The sequence below is a fragment of the Sminthopsis crassicaudata genome, chromosome 5 (genome assembly GCF_048593235.1).
Source record: "Sminthopsis crassicaudata isolate SCR6 chromosome 5, ASM4859323v1, whole genome shotgun sequence".
Taxonomy (NCBI): domain Eukaryota; kingdom Metazoa; phylum Chordata; class Mammalia; order Dasyuromorphia; family Dasyuridae; genus Sminthopsis; species Sminthopsis crassicaudata.
The window spans coordinates 33,539,444-33,563,418 of NC_133621.1; the positions used below are offsets into that span (position 1 = coordinate 33,539,444).

At 37.0% G+C, this 23,975-nt stretch overlaps 1 protein-coding gene across 2 annotated transcripts in view; it reads right to left on the reverse strand.

The window, feature by feature from the left end:
- PLCL2 (phospholipase C like 2) overlaps positions 1–23,975 on the reverse strand; it is a 204,381-nt gene that overhangs the window by 2,288 nt on the left and 178,118 nt on the right. For both annotated transcript variants that reach the window (XM_074269758.1, XM_074269759.1), the window contains exon 6: positions 12,966–13,075. In XM_074269758.1, coding sequence (XP_074125859.1) covers positions 12,966–13,075 — 110 coding nt within the window. The remainder of the gene's footprint in view (positions 1–12,965; positions 13,076–23,975) is intronic.

The window sequence follows — 23,975 nt, forward strand, 5'->3', positions numbered from 1 at the left end:
GTTTCATACTTCCCTAGAAGGCCAGGACAGCCCTGCTTATGCCTCGATCTCGCTACCTTACTGGTCCTCCTCCATCTCTAGCCATATATGTCCTAGATAAGGTTTATTTATAGTTTCTATTTATGATCACCAATTTAAGGTTTTAGAGTTACTATTTATATTCATTAATGGACATTAGTCAGTAAATGGTCATATTAGTGAATGGAAAAGCTGACTTTCCTCAGAACCACTTTTTGTTTCTCTCCTCTTGGCTCTTTTCCTCTTTTCCTTGCTTCCCAACCAAAGTGTCTTTCTACTCATACTGTACCTTTTGCCTCTATTACTTTAATTTTTGCTTCACTTATTTCTTCTATCGGCTATTATCTTTCCTTCCTTTTTCTTATTGTCTTCCTAGAATTCTTTCCAAAAACAATCAGGGACAAATTTGTGATGTCCACCTCTATTCGATCTAATACTAAAAATGCTGGCTCGAGCAATAAGGGAAGAAATCGAAATTTAGGGAATAACAATAGGTAAAGTAATAGCAAAATTATCGTCTTTTATATGTTAAAATAATAACAATAGTCTTTGATTTTCTTTACAACCTTCATTCCTTTCCTTTCCCTTTCCTGGAACAATTCCTTCCTTTCCCCTTCAAACATTATGGTTTTCCCCTAAATTGGATTCCTGGAAGAATCAGAGATCCTTTACACTGGAGTCACTTTGGGTGGTTCTTTCTTAAGTAAAATCCTTCTATTGACCTGATGTCCAATGCCCAGAGCCAGCTGCAAAGGATAGGGACAGGTAATGATTACATATCCTCAGTTTCCCCTCCCTGGTAACCAGCTGCAGGAGAACTGAGTTTTAGTTCCAAGGGGGACAAATTGCAGGGCCATTTTAAGCTGCTGGGAGAGTTGAATGCACACAGTGGTGTGCTATTTACCACTTGCCATTTCTGATTTTCCTGTCATATACAGAGTCCTTTAATTAGTGGCTATAAAAAGACCTCCATTCTCTGGCTTAGTTTGGTTGGATACTGCTTTTCTTTTATTCGTTTTCTTTTTTATTTTGCTATCCATTGAACATGTTCGTTTAAAGACTTCATTCAGATTTCAAAACCAATGCAAAATATCTACAAATTTCACTGAATGGATGCTCGATTTGAAGACAGTTTTAAATTCTTCCCCCAACATTAATAACACAAAAAATGCATTTTTAATATCTAGAAAAATGATAATGGCTTTTGTCCAACATAACTTGTTACTTGTAATTAAAAAGAAATATCAATTAAGCTTAAAGTAAAGTCCATTATTCAATGACAACCATTTCTCTCCACTTACACAGACTGTGCCTGGCTCTATACTAGGAATGCAAAACTGGTTGAATATTTGAAAAACTATTAGTCTAATTAACTATATCATAACAAAATAAACAAAGTCATATGCTTCTATCAATAGACACTGAAAAAGCTTATTAAAAAAGGAACACCCATTTCTGTTAAAAACAAACAAACATTAAAACACAGAGATAAGTGAATCTTTCCTTCAAGTGATAGCTATCACTAAAACAAAAACCACTATTTATTATATGTATGGGAGATAAACTAGAAACCTTTCCCCCCCAAAAAAAATCAGTGGCAAATTTATGATGTCCACTTCTGTTTGTAACAGTACTAAAAATACTGGCAATGAGAGTAGAATTAGAAATTCAAGGAATAACAATAGGTAAAGAACTAGCAAAATTAGCAACTTTCATAAATAATAATCATATAATAATAATAATAATAATAGGAATTATACATTTCCATAGTGCTTTAAGATTTGCAAAGCTTTTTGTATATGCTAACTTGTTCAATGAGATATGATCAGATGATATGAACCAAAAGAATATGCTAAAATGAATGGAAATAATAACTTCAGCAAATTTGAAAGATACAAAATAAATCTACACAAATGTCGTCATTTCTACATTATATCAGTAAGAACTAGCAAGATGAGAAATCCATTTAAAATCACTATAGTAAGTATAAAATGCTTTGGAGTCTTCCTGTAATGATACAGAGGAGAACTATGTAAATACAACTATGAACCACAGTTTAAGAAATAAAGACAGACCTAAATAATTAGAAAAATATTATTTATCCATGAGTAGGAAGAGTCAACTTAATAAAATGACAATATTCACTAAGTTATTTACTTCTTCAATATCATATACTAAAGGATTCCTTCATAGAACTAAAATTATAATAACAAAATTCATACAGAGACAAAATGGTCAAGAATCTCAAAGGAAATAATGAAAAGTGGAAATAAATGGGAAAGAGTAGTAATATCAGATTTCAAACTATTCTACAAAGCAGTAATTCTCAAAACAGCTTGGTATTTGTTAAAAATGTATAGTGATTGATCAATGAAACAGACTGAATACACATATACAAAAGCAAATCTATCTAGTATCTAAGTATATGATATATGTATTTATATGTATCATATGTATATGTATATATGAATATATGTATATGTATGTGTATGTATACACATGCATATACATGTAAAGACCTCAGCTACTAGGATAAAAATTCACTATTTGATAAAAAGTGCTAGGAAAATTGGACAGCAGCATGAAAAAAATAGATTTAGGCTAACACTTAGTATGTCAAGATAAGTCCTAAATATATATATATATGACCTAGATATAAAAGTCATCTTCCTGAAGAAATTAGAGAAACATGGAAAAATGACTTATCAGCTCTATTCAAGAAAGAAAAGTTTGTGACCAAAAAAGGTAAAAGATCATAGAAAATAAAGCAGACAACTGTAATTACATAATATCAAAAAAAGCTTTTGAACAAACATCCAAAAAAGTTAAATGAAAAATAATTGGGGAAAAAAATCTTTGCAAATAAGTTTCTTTGATAAAAGTCTCATTTCCAAAGTATACAAGCAGCAAATTCAAATTTATAAGAATAAGAGCCATTTCCCAATTGATAAATGATCTAAGGATACAACTGCAGTTCTCAAGGGAAGAAATCCAAGCTATCTATAGCCCTTTGGAAAAAATGCTCCAAATGATTACTAATTATAGAAATATACATTAACAAATTCTGAGATTCAACCTCCCATTTATTAGTTTGGACAAGATGACAGAAAAAGGAAAAGCTAGATATTGAAGAGGCTATGGGAAAATAGGTGCATTGATGCCCTGTTGGTAGACCTATGAATAGGTGTAGTCATTCTGGAAAACAATTTAAAATAATACACAAAATGTTACTAAATAGTGTACATTCTTTGACTCAACTCTACCGTTGCAAAGTCTATATCCAAAGAGATCGAAGAAATAACAGAAATTCTTAAATGTACAAAAATATTTATAGCAACTCTTTTTGTGGTAACATGAACATCAGTGTAGGGATTAAGTTGTGGTATATGAGTGTCAGTCAGTCAGAAGGTGATGGAATGCTACTATACTATAAGAAATGAGGAAACATGGGAGGACTTGTATAACTGTAATTTATATTATCAATGTTACAAAAGCAAACAATTCTGAAAGCCTTTATGAACTAACAGAAATGAGAGTGAATAATCTGTACAACAACAACACTACAATGACAAATTAATTTAAAAACAAATAACCATTCATGATTCCAGAGGACCAAAAATAAAACATATTATGATCCCCCTGCTCAGAATGAACAGAATGAGACAATAACTTTGTATTCAGCCAAAAAGGGAATCTGTTTGCTTGACTACACATATCTGTTACCAGGAAGTTGTTTCTTTTCTTTTTTAATGGAGAAGGGAGAGGAAAAAAAGCTTTCTATTAATTAAAAAAATAGAAAAGAGAAGGCACTAGACATTTTGAACACGGCATGCACTTTCAAATGAGGTCATTGTGCTGTTAGTTTTATTCATTTGTTTTATTTTGATACAACAGATCTTTCTTATGGATTAGGGGATAATCTGTAAGGTTTTTTTTTTTAAAGCTTTTTATTTTTCAAAATACATGCAAAGATAGTTTTCAACATTCACTCTTACAAAACCTTGTTTTCTATAAATTTCTTTAAAAAAGAAAACCCTCCCAAAAGGTTAATTGATATGAGGGAGCTGGTAAATATTAATTGATTTTGGAGAGCATGTCTGATGGGGGCCCATGAATTTCTCATGGTTTCTTTTAAAAGTAGTCAGTCAGTGCCCCTCATATACTTCAGGCTGCACTGGGAAAAGTAGCTCTGGAAGGGGCACTACACGTACATACTTTCTCCCTAGACAGAGTGTAAGCTCCTTGAGGGTAAGGGATATTTCTTTTTCATTTGTAACTCTAGCACAGTGCCTGGCACATAGTAGGCACTTAATAAAGACAAATTTTGGGGGGTGATTGCTTGAAATTGCTCTTGAAATGGATATCAAAAGGAGAATATGAGGAAGAAAAATGGGGAATTTTATTCTCGAAGGCATCAGATTCAAATGAAATTGTTTATTTTTTATAAGCAGAAACAGGTTCAGTCCCAAACATCATGACTATGAGAGATAATTCAAAATGGGAGATCTGAATCATATCTATGATGTTCCTGTTTAAATGTTGATGTTTGAGCTCAACAAGAACATTATGTAAATTAGCCAAGATGAGACACAAAATCAGTAAGTGGGTGAGGGTGCTGAAGTTGGAAATTGATAATATTCAATAACATTCTTGACAAAATGATGCCGAAAAGGGCATCTACTGAATATGTATGAGTTAGGAGTAAGAATAATGAGAAAAGAATGAAACAATATTTGAAAACAACAATAATAACAAATGGCTAGAAAGGCTTAATTTCATCAGAACCCTCGGAATGTGATGCACTGGGAAGAAAGGCTGTTTATCTTAGATTAGAAAAGAAATGGCCCAATACTTGTTCTGTTCCCTGAAAGTCCAGAGGATGATATGTTAAAATGAGATTCATTCAGCCCTTTCAAATCAAACTGTCAACAACGGAATGTCAAAATTAGAAATGGCAGTCCATTATATATGCGAAGTGTGCCCACCCCAATGTGGCTAGAACTGCTGTTTTTTTTTCAGATTTTGCAAAATGCTAACACGCATTTTTAATGGGATGATACCTATTTAAGATTCAGTAACTAAATTCCCTATTTCATTTACCCCTTAGACACTTTTTTTCCCATTGCCTCTTCTCAAGGCTAAGCTTTGCATAAGTAACAGTGATTCATGGGATCAGGTAGAAAACATCTGTAGACAGTGAAGGAAAATGGAAAATAACATTGGGTTTGGTGCAGATCCCGTCTCCATCACTTCCTGGCTTTGTGATGTCCCTTCTTTGGACCTCATCTGTACAATGGGGGGATTGGATCAATGACCTCTAAGGTCTTTTCTAGATCTAGGGTGTGCTCCTACGACCTGTCAATATTGAGTTTCCCAGGGTTAAGGAGACCTTTAGGGCACTCTGTTTGGAGCCTGGGTGAGGTCCTTGAGGCAGCGGAATAGAAGTTCAAACTCTGCTTCAAACACGTACAAGCCTACACTCTCTTGTAGGCCACTTTGCCTGTCTGCCTCAGTTTCCTCATTTGTAGAACGGAGTTAGTGATAGCCCGTATCTCCCGGGTTGTTTGTCCCTCGCTTGTTCCAGAATATCAAACTCTGGTAAACACTTTGTGAACCTCAAAGCTAAACAAGCAAAGAGTTCGTTCCATCAGGGTGATGGTGCGGTGGATGGACCGCGTCACATTTATAATCTCCTTTGCTCACAACAGTCCAGCAACGGCTTCAGTACTGCTAGTCCCATTTCACAGATGAGGAAGTTGAGGATCAGAAAGGGAACAGCCCTTTCAGAGGCCACAGGCTCGTCCAAGGGCGGACCTTCCCATTAAGCTGCATTGACAATGAGATCAAAGGAAGCTCTAGATCAGCAAACATGTGCTTCTCTGGTAATTAAGCAATTGGATGCTCCTGAAAATAAAGACCATGACCCCGATAGTGGCTATCAATTCAGAGGGTTCTTTAAGGTTTGCAAAGCACTTGACAAATACTCTCATTCAGTCTTCATAACAGTCCTGGGAAGTAAGTGCTTATCATGGAGAGGATGATTCCCATTTTACAGATGAGGAAACTGAGGTAGGCAGAGGAGAAGGGACTTCCCTGGGGTAACATTTCAACCAGGTCCTCCTGACTCTGGCTCCAGTGAGACCCACAGAGCCACACAACCTTTTACTGCTTGTATTTGGGACCCTGCCTGGGCGTGAACCTGCCTGGGTCAAGAAGGATTCTGGAGGGAGCCGGCTGGTGGTGTTCTGCATGATGTGCACAATCTCAGGCAACCCAACAGCCCTTACTGCAGGTGTGCTGCCGAGGCAAGAAGGGCTCTGCCCTCAGTGAGCCCACACTCTGCTGGGGGGCAGCGGAGCACAGAGAGGGGCGTGCTGGGCCAACACCTCCCGGAGGGTTTTCATTCCTAGAAACCGTTTGACTCTGCCCTGTTTGGACCCACAAGTGACAATATGAGAGTTTGTCCTGTATTTGATCCCTATGCTCAGAGCTATGCAGTGACCCCAGGGGCAAATCATCAAAGGTTCTGGTTCCGACCCACAGAAACTATACAGTAGAGATGAGCCTGTGGTGCCCTCCAGGTCCATGATGCAGCCAGCACCATGACTGCTGTCTTGTGTTACAGGGCCGGTGCAGATCCCTTCAGCTCGTGTGCCGACAGCTGTGACGCATGAGGATGAAGATGCAGAGAATTTCTAAGAAGCATTCAGTATGAATTTCCAAAGTAAAAAAGGACAGAAGGAAGAGAGAGAGGAAGGGAGGAAGGGAGAAAGGGAGGGAGGGAGGGAGAAAGAAGGAATTGAGGGAGGGGAGGAAAGACAGAAAGAAGAAAGGAAAAAGGAAGGAAGGAAGAGAGGAAGGGAAGCAAGAATGGAAGGAAGAAAGGAAAGGAAAAAGGAAGAAAGGAAGGAAAAAAGAAAGAAGGAAGGAAAGAATAGAGGGACAGAGGGAAGGAGGGAGGAAAAAGGAAGGGAAAAAAGGAAGGAAGGAAGGAAGACTGACTAAACACCTAAAGTGGATGTAGGGGGAGAGAGGTCAGAAGAAGGGCCAAGAGGAAAAAAGCTTGGAATTCTGTTCCTCCCTCCCAGCAACAACCACTTGCTGGCTCCAGCACCTCCTTACCTCTCACCCCACCCCCAGTTCTGCTCTAATTCTTCTCCTCTGAGAGTAGAAAAGCTCTGGAGAGCTGAGCAGGGCAGGGGAAGTGTTCTACTTAATTCTGTTTTATCTAATCACCTTCTGGCTAATCCCTCTAAGACCTCCCTGAAACCAACAAGCTCAGCTCAATTCCCCTTTATTCAATCACTTTTCCCCAAACTAATTCTCCTAAGGCCTCCCTCTGTCCCTTAGGCCCTAAAATAGCTTGGCCATGAAGGCTGGGAGGAAGAAGAGGCTTGACCCCAACTGACTTCCCCAGAGACCAAAATTATTGCTTTCTTCCCCCGGTTCCGTTTGTTTGGTATTATCTAAGACATTAGGGATGTCTGTCTCCATCTCTTGATACTGCCTAAATATCTTGTCCTGCCATGTTAATGGTCCATTTTTTTCCTTGTCATGTATTCCTTTGAGAGAGAGAGTAAACTGAATGGGGGTTGGGAGAGGGCAGGAGAATCCGCACATTATTTGTACTGCTAAAGGGTTTTCTACACTGGCAATTCCCTATACCAGTGAAATAACAGATCAGGTCTAACCCCCCCCCCCCTCAAACAAATTGTCAACCATTCTTCTCCTAACATTTTTATCCCACTTTGGGTCATTCTGCTTGGCCACTCATGAAGAAGAACAGTGTGACATGGGTTAGAAGCTGGGTATCATACAAGAGGGATCTGGCTTTGTGAGATGATCAAGCTAGGGTTCCAAACTGAATTCTGCTATTAATTTAAAACTTGCCTGTTCAAGACAAGTTTCTTTTCCAAGTCAGTGAGGAATACAGCACTCAGTGACCGTTCTTTCTTCCCAGTGAACATGTCAAATAGCCCTAAACCAAAGTTTAGCTCTTGGAAGATATTCCTCCAATTCCTACAGCTCACTAGTCATTTAAAACCAATGAAGGGCTCTGGTATCGACAGCATTTTCAGGTTTTACAAAGAGCTTTCCTCACCATGACTCTACCAAGTGGATAATGGAAGTATTAGTGTCCTTACTTTACAGATTAGGAAACCAAGACTGAAATGATTCACTCAGACTTCTCCAAGAAGCCACAAAAGCCCCAGAACATCAAAAGATGTTCTAATCCCAAACCTAAAGAGCTTTTTGACCTATGCCATATCTCAAGAAGATCCATAATTCCCTTAGTGTGTACACTTTCTTTGTTTGTAGATAGTCTTTATGAGTTGGTATGGCCAAAAAGATCCAACCGTCAGAGCCAATCTAAGTGGTGTTAAACATTTTCTTTTGCTGGCCTTTATTTTCACAGTCTGTTTCCTTTGTCCTCCTGTTTTAGACAACTCATTGGAAAGGGGAGAAAGGGAGAAAGATGTGGGGAGACTGGGCTACATAGATGATCCTTCAATCATGAAATAGAGGTTAGCCAGTGCCATCATTCCCTCCACACGTATAAACAAAAGGATGACTGCTCCCTGCCCCAAATGGACTTTCCCAATGGATGCACCCAGTGCTTTTTATGAGTCTGTGGAAGCTATTTGTGTAAATGAGGGTTACTCATGTATTTCATACCCTTCTTTCCTTTTATTTTCCTAACCAGATTTTTTAAATTGCTCCAAAAAAAAGTAATACAATCAAAGATTTAAAGATGTTGAAACTGACGTAAAAAAAGTTAAATATAAATCATGGTGAGTCAGAAGAAAAAGTGAGGAGGATAAACTCATATTGCTTAGTTCCAATCATGGGCTTGATCTATAAAGAATGCTGCTTGGGCTAATGGAAAGAAGAGTTTGATAAGGAGACAGGCCAGGAGACAAAGCATTAGTTCCAGCTCTGCTACTAACTAAGCTGTGTGACCCTGGACAAATCAACCTTTCTGATCTCTTTTTCTTATCTGTAACTGACAGGATTGGACTAGATCATTTCCAGTGGCCTTTCTTGCTCTACAGGTTTATGATTCTAATCATTTAATTACAGAATAAATCTACTGTGGAGAAGGGAATGGACTACGCAAATGTCTAGAAAAGGAATGACGGGTTAAGAAATGACCCCCTTTTAAGGCTAAACTTTATAGAACATACCCCAGAGCTTCATTACCACTTGGCTCACCATCATGGCAAGAATTTTGATTTAATACAGGTCAACTCACATTTTCTCCAAAATATTAACCAAAAGCAAGAATTTTGTTAAAAAAAAAAAGTTTTCCTAAGGACCTAAGATTGGACCTACCTTTCCATTCCCTACTCTAATTAAATAAAAACTATTCATCTATTTCCCCTCAGATACACACAATTAAGTCAGCCAAAACCCAAAAGATAAAAGTCAGTCAACTATCATTTATTAATGTGCCAGGCACTGTGCCAAACTCTAGATTAGATTATGGATAAGAAAGAATTTGAATAAAAATGACAAGTATAACATGACTGTAAGGCAAAGGGGTAGGCTTGTAAGTGCTTAAAAATGGAATTTAGTTAAAGAGAAAAGTGTAGTGAACAGATAAGTTTTTGGGATGGAAAATGGCTGCTAACTTTACAAAGATTAATGCTGGCATGGAGACCATTCAGTTGGAAAAAAAGATCTGGTGTTTTTAGATAATTGAAAATTTATATTTAAGATATCTTTAACCAATGAGAACTTTTTTATGCTGATAACAATGTGGTGATTTTTTAAAATGGAAAAGTCCCCCAGATCTGGGGAAGGAGAGCAAGTCTAACATAACCCCAGGGCATGCTCACATGAGAGCAGGGGCTCTTTTGTTTTAGGGGTTGCCGTTATTGCCTTTCTTTGTATCCTCAGTGCTCAGTCAGAGCCTGGCATGCAGTAGGCACTTAATAAATGCTTGTTGACTTGATCTGAAGAGCCTTGAGATGTGCTCTATGACCATGAGTAGAAGGAACTGGAAAAGGACTTAATGGAGAAATTCTAGGTCTTCCAAATCAGAGCCATGACTGCTGTTGAAGAGTAACATACTAGGAGAAGCCATCCAAGGAGTTCAATCAGGTGATTTGGAGTAAACATACTCCACCTTTCCAGTTGCTGAGAGCACTCAGCTGTGATAAGAGCCTTCAGGCCATTCAGTTCAACCTTCTCATTTTATAAATTAGAAAAGTAATTCCTAGTAATTTTATAAATTAGGAAAGTAATTTCCTAGGGTCACACAACTAGTCAGGAGCTGAGAGAAGATTTTTCTCTCTGGTCTTTCCTCAAAGTCCAGCATTTTATCTTTTGTGCTCCATCCCGACACACTGGTCAGCAGTTTAGAGATGCTGAGGCTATTGGATTTGGAGCATAAGATTCTTTGGTGACCTTAGCCCACATCGCGTCAGTAGGGAGATTGGTGGAAATCATATTGCAAGAAATTAAAGAGAGTATATAAAGTGGAAGCAGCAAGTAGAGATAATTGTTTGAAGAAGGTCAACAGGGGAAGGAAGATAAAAATTCAGACTCAAACTGGAAGGAATCTTAGAAGAAATCTCATTTTGCTGATAAGCTAAGGACCACAGATCTTGTTCAACTCACAAATGTATTAAGTGGCAATTAACTAAGTGGATTTGGACTAAGGGGGATTTGGACCCCATAACCCATTCTCTTTTTTTTTTTTTTGGTTTGTTTTTGTTCTTTCTCAATAACATTTTATTTTTCTAATTACACGTAAAGCTAGTTTTCAACATTCATTTTTGTAAGAATTTGTGTTCCAAATTTTTCTCCCTCCCTCTCTTATCTTCCCCCTGCCAAAGCCAGATGTCAACCTGTTCTCTTTCTACCATATCATGCATGTAGCTTCATTACGCTGGGGAAAGCAGGAGTGAGGAGAGGTTCTGTTTTTATTTTTTTTAAATATAGTATCAGACCTCATCATGTGGGTAGGCAGAAGGTAAGACTCCTCCGGAGAAAGAGGAAATTATTAAGAGGCAGCAAAGGTTAGAATCACGGACCTAAAGTGAAGCGGTAGCCTTTGGTGAGACGGGACTATGCAATACGATCCCTCAGGTCTCAAGCCGTGGGACCAGGCTGGTTAAGGAGTCAGTCAACAGTGAAACCAAAATTCGTTTTCATTGTGAATTTTTGGGGCTGCTGTTTACCGAGCTGTAACTCACTGGACTTGAAGCAGATGATTTTGAGATAGAAGGAACATGTGGAAGAAAGGGGGGGAGGGAAGGTGTTCGAAGAAATTTGGAAAAAGATTTCATTGATTAAGTGAAAGAGTTTTGGGTGGAAGAGGGACTTGAGATGGAACCAAATACGAAAATGACTCTGAGTCACAGAGACAGGAGACCAAACTTAAGGGCTGGGGAGAGGAAATTATAAGAGGCAGCTGTGATAATGTCTTCACAGTCTGGATTTCAGCAGAGCAGAAAGCCACGGAGATGAAATGGCTGAGAGGAGTCCGGCATTTTAATTGGCCCAGGTCCTGAACGAAAATGACTCTGGTGGATTATCTGGGTTCATGAGGCATCGGGCTGCAAGTACTAAACTAGGAGACAAAACAAGAGGAAAGCTCCGGTGTGCACAACACATTCCTCCTAAATGCCAACAGCTCACTGAGGTTCCAGGCCGGCTCTTTACAGAACGGGGAGCTCTGTGGAGCAAGAGGCCTTGACTCTGACAATTAAACAGGTGGATTTGGGCTCTGGGAAAGCAAGGCCGTCCTCTACATGAGAGACTGGAGAAAGTAGGATGGGTGGCTTGAGAGTCAGGAGAGAGCATGAGATCTTTTGGCTGGTCAGATGAGGAAACTGGGAACCTGTGAGGTTCAGGGACCTCTTTAGCATGACACAGCTAGAAAAGGGCAGACTAGGCATCTAAACAGTCTGACTCAAAGGCCCTCATACTCTCCACTGTATCAGACACATCTTGCCTAGGCTAGGAATTCTTAACTTGAAGTCTGTGAGCTTGATTTTTAAAAAAATATTTTTAAAGAAATGTAAAAATTTTAAAAAGATTCAAAAATAAAAATATTAAAAATATATTTTAAATATTAAAAAATAAAAAACTGTCTTTCAATGTAAAAGGTTTATTTTGAAATCCTATGTATTTTTTGTATTTAAAAGCATTCTTTTGACTAAGGGCCCCAGACCCCAGACAGCAGCTGTGCAGGTAGGTAGCCTAATGGATTGAGTGTTGTGCCTGAAGTAAAAAACACCATCAATCATGGCTTGCAGACACTTTCTGGTAAGTGTGATCTTCACTTCCTTAACTTATCAAAGAGGAATAATGATGGCACCCGCCTGCCAGGGTCGCTGTATGGATCAGATGGTAAAGCACATACTAGACTGCCTGGCCCACAGCAGTCCCATAATAGCTATCATCATTAGTCTGCCAAAGGGGCTCACTGCACCCAAAGAGGTAGGAATCCCTTAATACTGGCGATCCTGATAAGGGAATTTCTGATGAGGTCCAGAGTGGATTCAATGGCCTCTCATCCTTTCCAGCTCTGAGATGCTCTGATTCTGGTACTGTGTCACTGTGGAGTACCAAAGATCCCCTTCCTCATTTCTCTCCAGTGAGAAAAATATCACAGCAAGTGTATCTTTTAAACTATTCAATTATATCTGAGCAAGCACAGATTGGCTGCTTTTTATTTTGGCAGTTGTAATCATTATTCTCTAATCAATAACATTTCATATCCAAACCACAGGGACCTATTAACGTTAAAATACTCTGGAAAAAAAGATGGCAGAATGGTGGTGGAGTCTACCCTGAGGGAGGGAGGAAGATCTGAATTTGGTTACAGACTCGAGTGGCCATTGATGCTCAGGGTTAAGGACACAAAAGGAGCAGGATGAGCGCCCGGGGTACCAGCGGGACAACTCTGGGCAGGAGCAGAGCAGATCCCCGGTTACCTTGAGGATGGTGATGTTCCAGGTAAAGCTCTCCACTGCCTTCTGAAGCTTCCTCTCCTTCAAGCCTTCCTTAGCCCCAATGGTGTGCAAGTGTTCATGGAACTCCATGGCTGAAAGGAAGAGAAGGAATGCATGATTTCTGGATGTCAGGAGGCTTCTCCGAGCACAATAGCCACCTTTAAGACAGGACTGCCCAGTGACTATTGCCCTGGGCTCAGAGCCCACATATGGCCTTCAACCCTTACGGTTCAAACAGTTTGCATCTATCAAGCACAACTGCTGGACGCCAAAGACAGCAGAAACAAGAGGTTCCTGCCTTCAATGAGTGTATAATTTAACATTTAAAATATACAGCCGGAGGCAGCTGAAGCACTCTTTCAGCACTTACTCTATCTAAGGGCCAGAAATAGAAAAAGGAGAACTATTAATAGTCCCCCCTGCCACGTTGCTGTCTAAGGTCAAATTTTAAATCAGGTCATCCTAACTCCAGATCCAAGATCTATCTACTTTGACTCCAGCTGCTTGATAATATCTACATTCTACAATGCTTGTTATAGAAATGCACCACACAACCCTCAATTCTCAATATCCAGTACCAGAACTTGCAAATCCAAAGGCTCCAAAGTTAATTCAAAAAAAGAAATTCCAAAAAAAGTTTTGGAAAAGAGCAGTTAGAGTGGAATCCAGGTTGACAATTGTGAAGGGAGGTAGTCTGCTGAATTTGTTGGCTTCTTGTTAAATATCAACAGGATTAATTTGTAGCCATGTCTATGCACAGCATTATTGCACTAGAAATGTTGAAAGCATTTTTTTTTTGCAAAGATCCAAGCCAGCTTCCTTTAGTGACTACATCATCTGATTAACTCTCATTATTATGCACAAAATTAATTTCTGACACAAAAGTTTAATTACTTCTAGAATGATAGGGGATTATTATTAATGCTGGAAATTATGCTAGAGATAACAAGATACCTACAAATCTTAACACTCTTTAATAATTTATGATCCTAAGCTTTGATATTCTTCTAGTTTATTTTTCTTTAAGTAATTATGCATTTTCTCCTAAATTTTCAGAGAAACATAACTACTTGAAGACGGCCATCTAATTACTCAGTGTCAACTATATTTCCTCTGAGGGTTCAGAGTGTAGGGAACGGCATATCTTGTCCTCTGCTCTTAGATGAGTAAAAAACTCAATTTCATGTGACGCATTTTATATGATGGTGTTTGTGCAAACTACCAATAATCCGCCCCCCCCCCCCACTGATGGCCACCACTATCATTAATCACACAGGTAGCACTTTAAAGTCTGTGAAGCACTTCTCAAATACTCTCTTCCTTCTATCCCTACCACAAGATATAGGTACTATTATGAATGCAGATTTTTTTCAATTAGGAAAATGGGGAAGACAGAAATTAAGTCATTTGTCTGAGGAAGATTCAAATTCAGATCTTCCTGCTTCCGAGTCTCACACTGCCAACTATACTCTATAGCTGCCTCTTTACATTTATATAGTCAGAAATTAAATGTTTAAACTATTTCTAAAACTTTAGATTTTTAAAGTATTTTTAGTACAGATGAAGAGGAAAGATATCTTTTTCCTTCACTGAGAATGAAAAAATTTATCTATTTGGTTTTGATACAACAAATACTTCTTAATAGACACCCAAACCACTCCTTTTAAAAAATCCATTCTCTGAAAAAGTAGTAAAAATTTTCATTATTAACCAGAGACATGTAGCCTTTAATCTTAGCATTACAGTACTAATGCTTATAGCTTTATAAAACCAGAATTTCATAGCTTTTCTATATACAGTGCAGTAGTAATCACCCTACAGATTATATTTCTGGTCCTGCTTGCGTTACTCTTCATTCAAGTCTTCCTATATTTCTCTGAATTTCTATACTCTTTATTGCTTTTTATACTATAATTATTTATACTATAAATATACTATAATATGTCATTATTTCTTCTCCCCCCTCTCTAGGATATATCTTTATGTCCTTAACCTTTTATTCTTGTAAATTTTTTTTTCTTTGTTCTTTGTTTTTGTTCTTACTTTCTTTGCTATAGTTCTAAATCTGTAAAAATAATTTGAATAGTATTTTCATTTTTACCATGTTGGGATGGTATATCTGTTGATTGTCTATTCAAATTGAGTAAAATCAACAAACATGAGTTGATTAAGCACTCACTATGTACCAGGCACTGGGGCTACAAAGAAAGGCTGAAAAAATCCCAGTGTATAGGCAAGCACACAATTTAATGGGGGAAACAATATGCAAATAATTATATACAAATTAGAGTCATCTAATTACTTGTGTCTTATTTTATTTCTGGGAAAATTGTCTTATAGTTTTATTTATTTAAGTCTTGAATGTGTCTTAATAAACTAATTTCCAGATATATAATGCATTGTGGTAATATTAAATGGAATTTTACTTTCTATCTTTCTCAAAAGTTTTATTTTTAATGTGCAGAAAGGCTGATAATTTTGTGGATTTATTTGTGGCATGCTCTTTTATAAAAGCTATTGTTTTGATTAATTTTTTCATTAATTATTGGAGTTTGCAATGTATATCTTTGATATACATTGATGAGAGAGAGCATTTTTGCCTCTCTTTTGCCTACACTCATTCTTTCCTTTTATATCTTGTTCATTGTTGTACCTTGTACATGGATGCCAAATCTGGCTGCTACATTTTCTGCGGAGGTTAGCTTCTATAGATGTCAAAATAACCTTGAAAATCCTTTAAATTATCTATAGAGTACAATTTTTTAAAAGAAAATTGTGGCTGAAGCATGGCTATTATATATGTGTACATATACATATGAATATGTATATTATATAATCTTCTAGGAGGGATGAATGGAAATTGGGTTTCAAAATTATTTTTTTAAGATTAAAATTGTTTTTACATGTAATTGAGGAAAAACATAAAATACATCCTTAAAAAATGTTAAGTTATACCTGAGGAGGTATTTGGATTTTTTTTTAAATGAAGGCACTCTGAACCACTGAGCAGATGAAACTGAAATTTTTATAGTGGACAAATAGAATGTAACTTTGATTTTTTCACAACAGATGGCTAAGTTATTGGTTATGAGATTGGTTTGATAGAAATGTATTTAGTACTTACTAAAAGGCATGTAAAAGCTGAGAATATAAATATAGGCAAGAAAAAAAATACTTGCTCTCAAGACTTTACATTCTAATGGGGAGAAATAACACATAAAAGGGAAGTGAAAAGGAGGACTTTTGGCTTATAAGCTGGCATTAGGATTACTACTAATTTTTAATATCTGCTTTTTTCATTTGCTATGACTTTCCTTCTCTCACTTTTATTTATATATAGTTTTCTTCTCAAAGATAAATTAGCTAATCATTTATTTATATAATTGTTTTTTTTAAATCCAAAATCAATACTTATTAGTTGATCCCACGTTATTTCATTTTTATTTCTAATTTTCAGAATTTTACTTATTTTTCTTTTTGGAAACTAAAATTGATTGAGTTCTTTAGTTACATGCACTTCATTAGTCTTTTCTCTCCCCTTAACATGTGTTCACTGATGTGTTTTCTCCCAACAAGTACCTAACAGCATCAGATTTTGGATGTTTGTTTCATTGGTATAATTTTCTTTAACACAGTAATTTCTTTTTTCCTTTGATTTCTTCTTTACCACACTCATTCTTTAGGATAACATTAGTTTTGATTTAAATCTGAATGTTCTATTCTTATTTATCTGATTACAATTTTATATTGTATTGTGTTCTAAACAGGATGTGTTTAATATTTCTGACTTTCTGAATTTATGAGTTTTTAATCTTCTAGTACACGATTAATTTTTTTTTACAAAGGTATGGAACAAGGCTAAAAAAAGTCTAGCTATTTTCATTTAATAAACTATCTAGTCTTTCCAATATTCTATTCATATTCTTTTTTATTTTTATGTTTGATTTTTCTAAGTTTAACAATAGAAAACTAAGGTGAATTTTTTACTGTATATATTTTCTTGTAATTCAACTAGATTTTTCTGTAAGTATTTAGATGCTATGCTATTTTTCTATTTTGAATACATTTACTATTGCCTCATCTAATATAACATTTTTTAATTCCGTTGAAAAAAATTCTCTAATATCTCATTTTAACATGACTTTTTGTGCTTTAATTAGATTTCTTTTATGTAGCAATTTGTTAAATTTTATTTTTCTATTCAATTATTTTTATTAATTTATTATATTTTGTCATTCTTATTTTCTATTTATGATTCTACCATTTCCTTTTTTAATGGTGAGTTCACATCATCCAATGCCATGATTGCTAAATTTGTTTTTTTTTTCCCCTTCAAATCCTAGCATTATATTTCATCCTTTTTTCTCTTTTTTCTTTTTTTAAAAGGAGATGGAGAAAGAAAAATAACATCACAATTACATAAGTATAATTGCTAATGCTAATGCAATTGAATTCAGACTTCTTTTGCCTTGCCTTTCCTAGCCAAACTCAGAAATATTGGGTCTTTTCTCTCTTTTTTTTTCAGAATCAATTTTCTATCACTTAAAATGGTTTTATTTCAGATAATTCCCTCCCAGATCCTACCACCCCTTCCATATGTACCCTCCTCATTCTTATTCTAATCCATTGCTTACTTTGTTGAATTTCTATAATTATAATCTTTTAAAACCTTTGCTTGCCTCATATTACATTTTTTTTCTTTCCTTTATCATTGTTGATGGATAGCTTTGAATAATTCTGATTGTAGCTTCTTGGTATTTGATCTGTTTCTTTTTAGCTGCTTGCAGGGGTGTGCTGGTAAGTATTTAACAACCAGCTGTCTGGAAAATATATATATATATATATATATATATATATATATATATATATATATATATATATATATATATATATATAATATACTTTTAAGTTTAATTTGAATTGCTAACAGTTTTCTATCACTTTCTTAAATCTAGAAAAACAACAAAACAATAAACAAATCTTTATTTGTAGTGTTTGCCAGTTTCTAAGATTTATCAAATGTTCACACTGAAAATTTAACAATTGACTCTTAGTGATCCAGTTCAAGCTGGCCCTATCATTCTTCTGAAAGTTTGTGATATTTTCTCTTTGAACTGGAATATCTCAAGCTTGAAAATAAAATTTCTGGATAAATTTAAATGGAAAATTCTTTCTGGTAGTGACCTGTGGATTCATTTCAACCGCACATTAATCTCTGGCTCTACAACTTAGGGTTGATTATTATTATTATTATTTTTTTTTGTTCCTGAAACATAATTCTCACTTTTTGTTGTTTTATTGTGTTTTACTTTGTCCTTCTGGATTTCCTGATAATTTTCAAGTTTTCTTATTGTATCTGATTTTGTAGGAGTTATTTTTTAACAGCAATTATCTCATATTATCTGCTAGTTTTATCTTGTGACTTCCCTCATATATATTTTTATTATATCATTGAATTTTTGAGTCATTTTTTCCATTCACTTTTTCAGGATGTCTGCTGCTTTTCCAAAATTTTCAGGCTTCAGTCCTAAACCATCAATATTCTATCTGAATTTTTCATTAAAAATTCAAATTCCATGCCTAACTTTTTTGTTCAGTTCTCTTGCTTGGTTTTCTAGCCGTGCTTGGAATTCTTGTGGCCCTTTCATTCTCTTTTCAGACATTCCATTTTCAATTATTTTCTTTTCATGTTTTATCCAAGGATTTTCTCATCCCTAGTATTTTTTCTTTGGTAACTCATTCCCCAAGGCTTTCTATTGTTCCAGTGTTTTTGTTTTATTTTTTTCCATAGTGGTTTCCCAAAGTGACCTTCTTTTATCCTCTTTTAGATCTCCACCAACTCTGGTTTATTTTATGTCTTCCAGTTACTTAGTACTGCTATAAGGAAACTAATTTCTCATCTGAAAATTCTCAGATAGTATTGATAGGGTACAGATTCTAGCTGAAACTTAACAATGAGGTCTAGAATGCTTTTGTTCTGTCAATGATTCTAAAATCTTCTGGCCTTAGAAGAGTCCTACTAACATTGCTGACTGTCAGATAAATGACTGGCTGGTCAGTGATAACCAGATTCCTGAGACAATAGTGGATAGGACATCTTTCAGTTCTACCTCTGGGCCATAAAATGAGCCCATCAGTGACGAGAAGAATTGGATAAATTCGTCTCCTTGCTCCTGGTTCTTTACTAAATCCTTTTGGAACTCAGCCCGCTTAAATGTTATAATGACAATAAACTTTACCCCTTGACTTGGAAATGACTTCAAGCCTGCAAATACTTTTGAGGCAACTCATAACACTGGTCTGCGACCCCAGCCTCTTGGGGTCTCCTTTTGAACCTCAACAGCACTGGAGTAGACCAATACTGCTTCATTTCTTTTTCTCATTCTCTGAGTGACCTTAACCCTAGAAAGAAAGACCCGGTGCATCAACTGGTGCAAAAATATTCTTGGCCCTTCAAGGTATTCTCAAATTCAGTTCTTCTTAAGCAAGGCCCCTTATATCTCTGGCTCTTAGTTTTCTCATCTTTACAATAAGAAGGTTGTACTACTTCATTAGGGTTCCTTCCAAATCTAAATCTTATGTTCTTATCATTTAAATATCCTAAAAATGATTATTTTTCCTTATTCTTTGAACTTATTCACCGTGGAGCATAGAACAAAATGAGGAGGTTTAATTGAACTTCCTAATAAGTAGAAATGTACAAAAATAAAATAGACCGTCTAGAAGGTGGTGGGTTTTCATCAGAGGCTGGATCATCACTTGTCAGCTGGGTGCAGCAGTGGTTAGACCCAATCTTGAGGTCTGTCTGAGAAATGAATTAGCAAGTCACTTAAATTTTCTGTCTCAGTTACCTAATCTACAAAATGGGGATAATAATAGCACACCTATTATGTTGTAATGAGGAGCAAATAATATTTCCAAAGTGCTTTGCAAGTCTAAAAACACTATATAAATGCTAGTTATTACTGTCATTATTATATTTGCAGTGGGGTTATGGACTGGACTAAACAGTCACTTATATACCTTTCAAGTATGAAATTCTATGATATGAATTCAATAACCACTTATTAAACATCTGATGTGTGCAAAACACTGTGCAAGGCAAAGTGGATACAAACAGAAATGCAAAAACAGACTCTGCCCTCAAGGGGTTACATTCTTTTGGGGGACTAGCAGCTCTCCAGTTCAGCTGATCCCTATTAACAGTCAAATTTCAAGACTCGGACTCTGTTCCTTCCACCCCACCTGAATTAACCCAATGGCTCCTTTAAAAGCTGGCTTGAAAGTGATCTCCTCTCAGACAACTACCCAATGCCCACTGTCTTGCTCCAAACATCTTTAGCACAGAAGCATCTATGGCTACCACATACAAATGTTCTCTAGCAGATCTATGTACGCATTTTGCATTTCTCTTAAGAGTCTAAGCTTTCTGAAGAGAGTTTTGTACTCTCCGAGGTCCTGAAAAAGGTATTAGATCCGCAGCATAGGGACTTGATGCATATTTAGGGAACGTTTGCTAGATACAGCTGGTGTCTGTTGTGGGCCAGAACTCTGAACTTGAAACAAGGTTCTAAGTCAGTGGGATTGATAAGACAATAGTTATCTAATGTAGCATGGTTCTGTATGATTCATTTAATCTTACAACAAATAATGGTTTCCTAGTGATATAATGAATGGTGTATACTCAGTGTGGAGCATATAAGCAGGGCTGAGAGCCACAGAGGACAAGTGCACTAGAAGCAAAATGGAGGCTGAGTCACAATAAGCCCTTGGACTCAGATTCATTCATCCTATCTCACACCCTGGGGTGGCAGGCCTGTCCTCCTGCACTTCCTCCACTGAAACCAAGACTCCAAAAGGCCTCCAAGAAAGCTAAGCAGGCCCTAGGAAAGGAGACAGGACTTTGAAAGAGATAATAAAGGATTTGGACTTTAACCCCAGGCTCCTCTTGTGGTGATTACTGAGCTGAAATGGAAGCTATTCCCAGAGACCCCAAGAAGACCGAACAGAGAACACTACAGGCGTCCTGGTCTGACCAAAGGTGCTAAGTCATTCTTAGTTACTTAAATTTTTTTTGAAGTGACTGGTACCTTGCTTCTGCCTTTCACAGCTGAAACAGACAGAGCTTTTATTTTTAAAGCCAGGAGCAGGCAGGTCATTCATTGCCTCCATTGTTTTATACCTGAGAGCAAAAAGAAAACAAACAAACAACAAAACTTTTCCCATTCTGAAGAGTTTTGCAATTTCCAATGCATCTGTCCCACCATATGGTAAAATCAGTTCCTGTATAGCTTAGCTATTTAGGGCTCAACTAAAGGATTTATGGCAGAATCAACTGTGTTAAAATCCTAGAAAGAAAAATGATTAAACAGGCTTTTTTTTTGCTTTGACACCTAAAGTGCAAATTCTAAAAACATAATTATCATCAAAACTGATAGGTGAGGGAGCACTGGAAGTCACATAGGGAATGAGAAAAGGGAGTGAAGCAGTATTGGTCTACTCTAATACTGTCTGACCACCACTCTCTGGTGGTCACAGAGTTGGCATTGGAGCCAAGAGGACTTGAGTTCAAGTACCATCTCTGACACATTCTGACTGTAGGGAACTTGGAAAAGTCATTTAACGTTGAAGTCTTTCAGACTACAAACTGCAGAACAGGGGTTGATGTGCACTAGAAGGAGACATTTCTTCCCAGAAGCACCCTCTACACCCCAGCTTCTTAAACTGTGGTTCATGAGCCTGTACAGCATCTCTTAACTGAAATTTATTTATTATCAGTAAATGATTTGGATATTCCTTATTGTATTTTATATATACCCAGGGTCACATAAAATTTCTCAGGCAAGAAGAGACCATAAGAAGAAAAAAGTTTAAGAAACTCTGTTAAAAAATCCACCAAACAAAAGTGACACAGATTTTTACCTGCACATTGTCTCATTTGAATTACATCACACCCTGAAGGAGAGGATTTGGGGTTATTAATAAGCCCACTTCACAGATGAAGAAACCAGTCATCCAATGTTTCCTACAGCTAGTAATGTCAGAGATGAGATTTGAACCCAGGACTAGCTAAGATTAAATCTGGCAATTTAATCACCACAACAAAGTTTGTTAGTACACCGCAAAATCCCCTGAAGGGACGATGTATATTAAATTCATACCATTCAAAGTTGTAGTTATGCAAAATATAGTCTTTGGTTCCAACCCAACGGAAATACACAGTGAGAATATAAATAATGTGTCTATTTCAGGAGATTCATTTTGTGACTAATAGGGATCTAGTGGTGTCATGTTTTGATCAGAGACAAGGCATCCAGTTTTGAATGGAGGTATTTCTTATTTCTTCTTCTTCCTCTTTAGCATCTCCATTTGGTAGAAAGAACCAGAAAGAGTTGGGACATGTAAGTGGTTAAGTCTTAAAGCCCTGGGCACCAGGGCTCAGATATTCACTACTTTGTCTAGTTTCCCTAGCTTCCCTAACACACGCTGTATGAAGCATTGTCGTTAAAAGATAGGCCTTTGATAAAATCAAGGGAATAGTGCTTGAGTCAAAAGTATATTAGGCTAAGGTACAAGTCTGCTGGGACACAAGGACCTCATCTTATGCAGCAGCTTGTCAGCCTCCTTGTATTTACAAAGTCTTTAATGTTTACCAACTGCTTTAAAGATGTGGTCTCACTTTATCCTTACAACCACACTGGTGGTGTTATCCCCATTTTAGTGAAGGGAACTGAGGCAGACGGGGTTTGAGCCAGAGCCACCCAGCTAGTAAGTGCATGAGGCTGGATTTGAACTCTGTTTTTTCTGACTTCAGGTCCAACTTCTATCCATGACATTCAATTGCCTAATTCTATCAGAATAATTCCCTATCCTTAATTTTGTTTTCTCTAAAGCTCATTCTTATGACAAGTAAATGACTGACATCAGGACTGTAAAAACAAGTCTGTCTCCCAGAATATTCAAGTTGTTGAGTCATTTCAATGATATGCCTCCTTCTGATCCCATTTAAGGTTTCCCTGGCAAAGACACTGGAGTAGTTTGCCATTTCCTTCTCCAGCCCATTTTACAGATAAGGAAACTGAGGCAAACAGGATTAAGTGACTTTCCCAAAGTCACATAGCTAGTAAGTGTCTGAGGTTAGATTTGAACTTAAGGATCTTCCTGACTCCAAGACTGGCACTCCGTTCACTAGCCACCTAATCTCCAGTCATTCTAATCTACATTTGGCCACTGGACCCAGATGGCTCTGGGAGAAAGTGAGGCTGGTGACTTTGCACAGTCCTGTGTCACTTAAATCCAATTCACCTGCAAGTCATGAGGACATTTAAGTATATTTAAGAATGGGACATTTAAGTATATTTGTTAAAGATTAGCTGTTCTCTGAGTCAGGGAGATCTAAGTTTGACTCCTACCTTGATGAAATAGCATTGACTTTGAGGGTGAAGGACCTGCTTCTGTTGCAAGCTCCCTGTGTGATGCAGACATTACTTAAAGCTCACTGGGACCTCAGTTTCCTCATCTCTAAGTGGCAAATCGTGCACTTCATGGCCTCTGAGGTCCTTCCTAGCCCTAGAGTGATGGTTCATGAATAAGGCATTTCATCTCACTGAAGCACAGTTTCCTTATCTGTAAATGGAGGATTTGGGACTACATGACCTCTGATATCTAACTCTAGATAACTCTAGACCCATGGTCATAATATCAGGCTACGTGACCTTGGGAAGGTCTCTAAACCACTGAGTATACTGAGCACTAAGTCTCTATAATGAACAGTTGTTGGTTTGCACTGGTAGACAGTTTTCTCATCATGAGATTTCTCCAACAATCAAAATATAGGTTTAGCTCCTCCTTCCCTCTCACCCTTATTCTTCTGGTGATGCTCTAAAGCTCTAAATAACAAAAAACTACCTTCTCTGAAGAATCTCAATTCTAGTTGGTCACAGTTGGCAATAAGCAGACTGAAGTATATTACCAGCAATGCCATGTGCACAA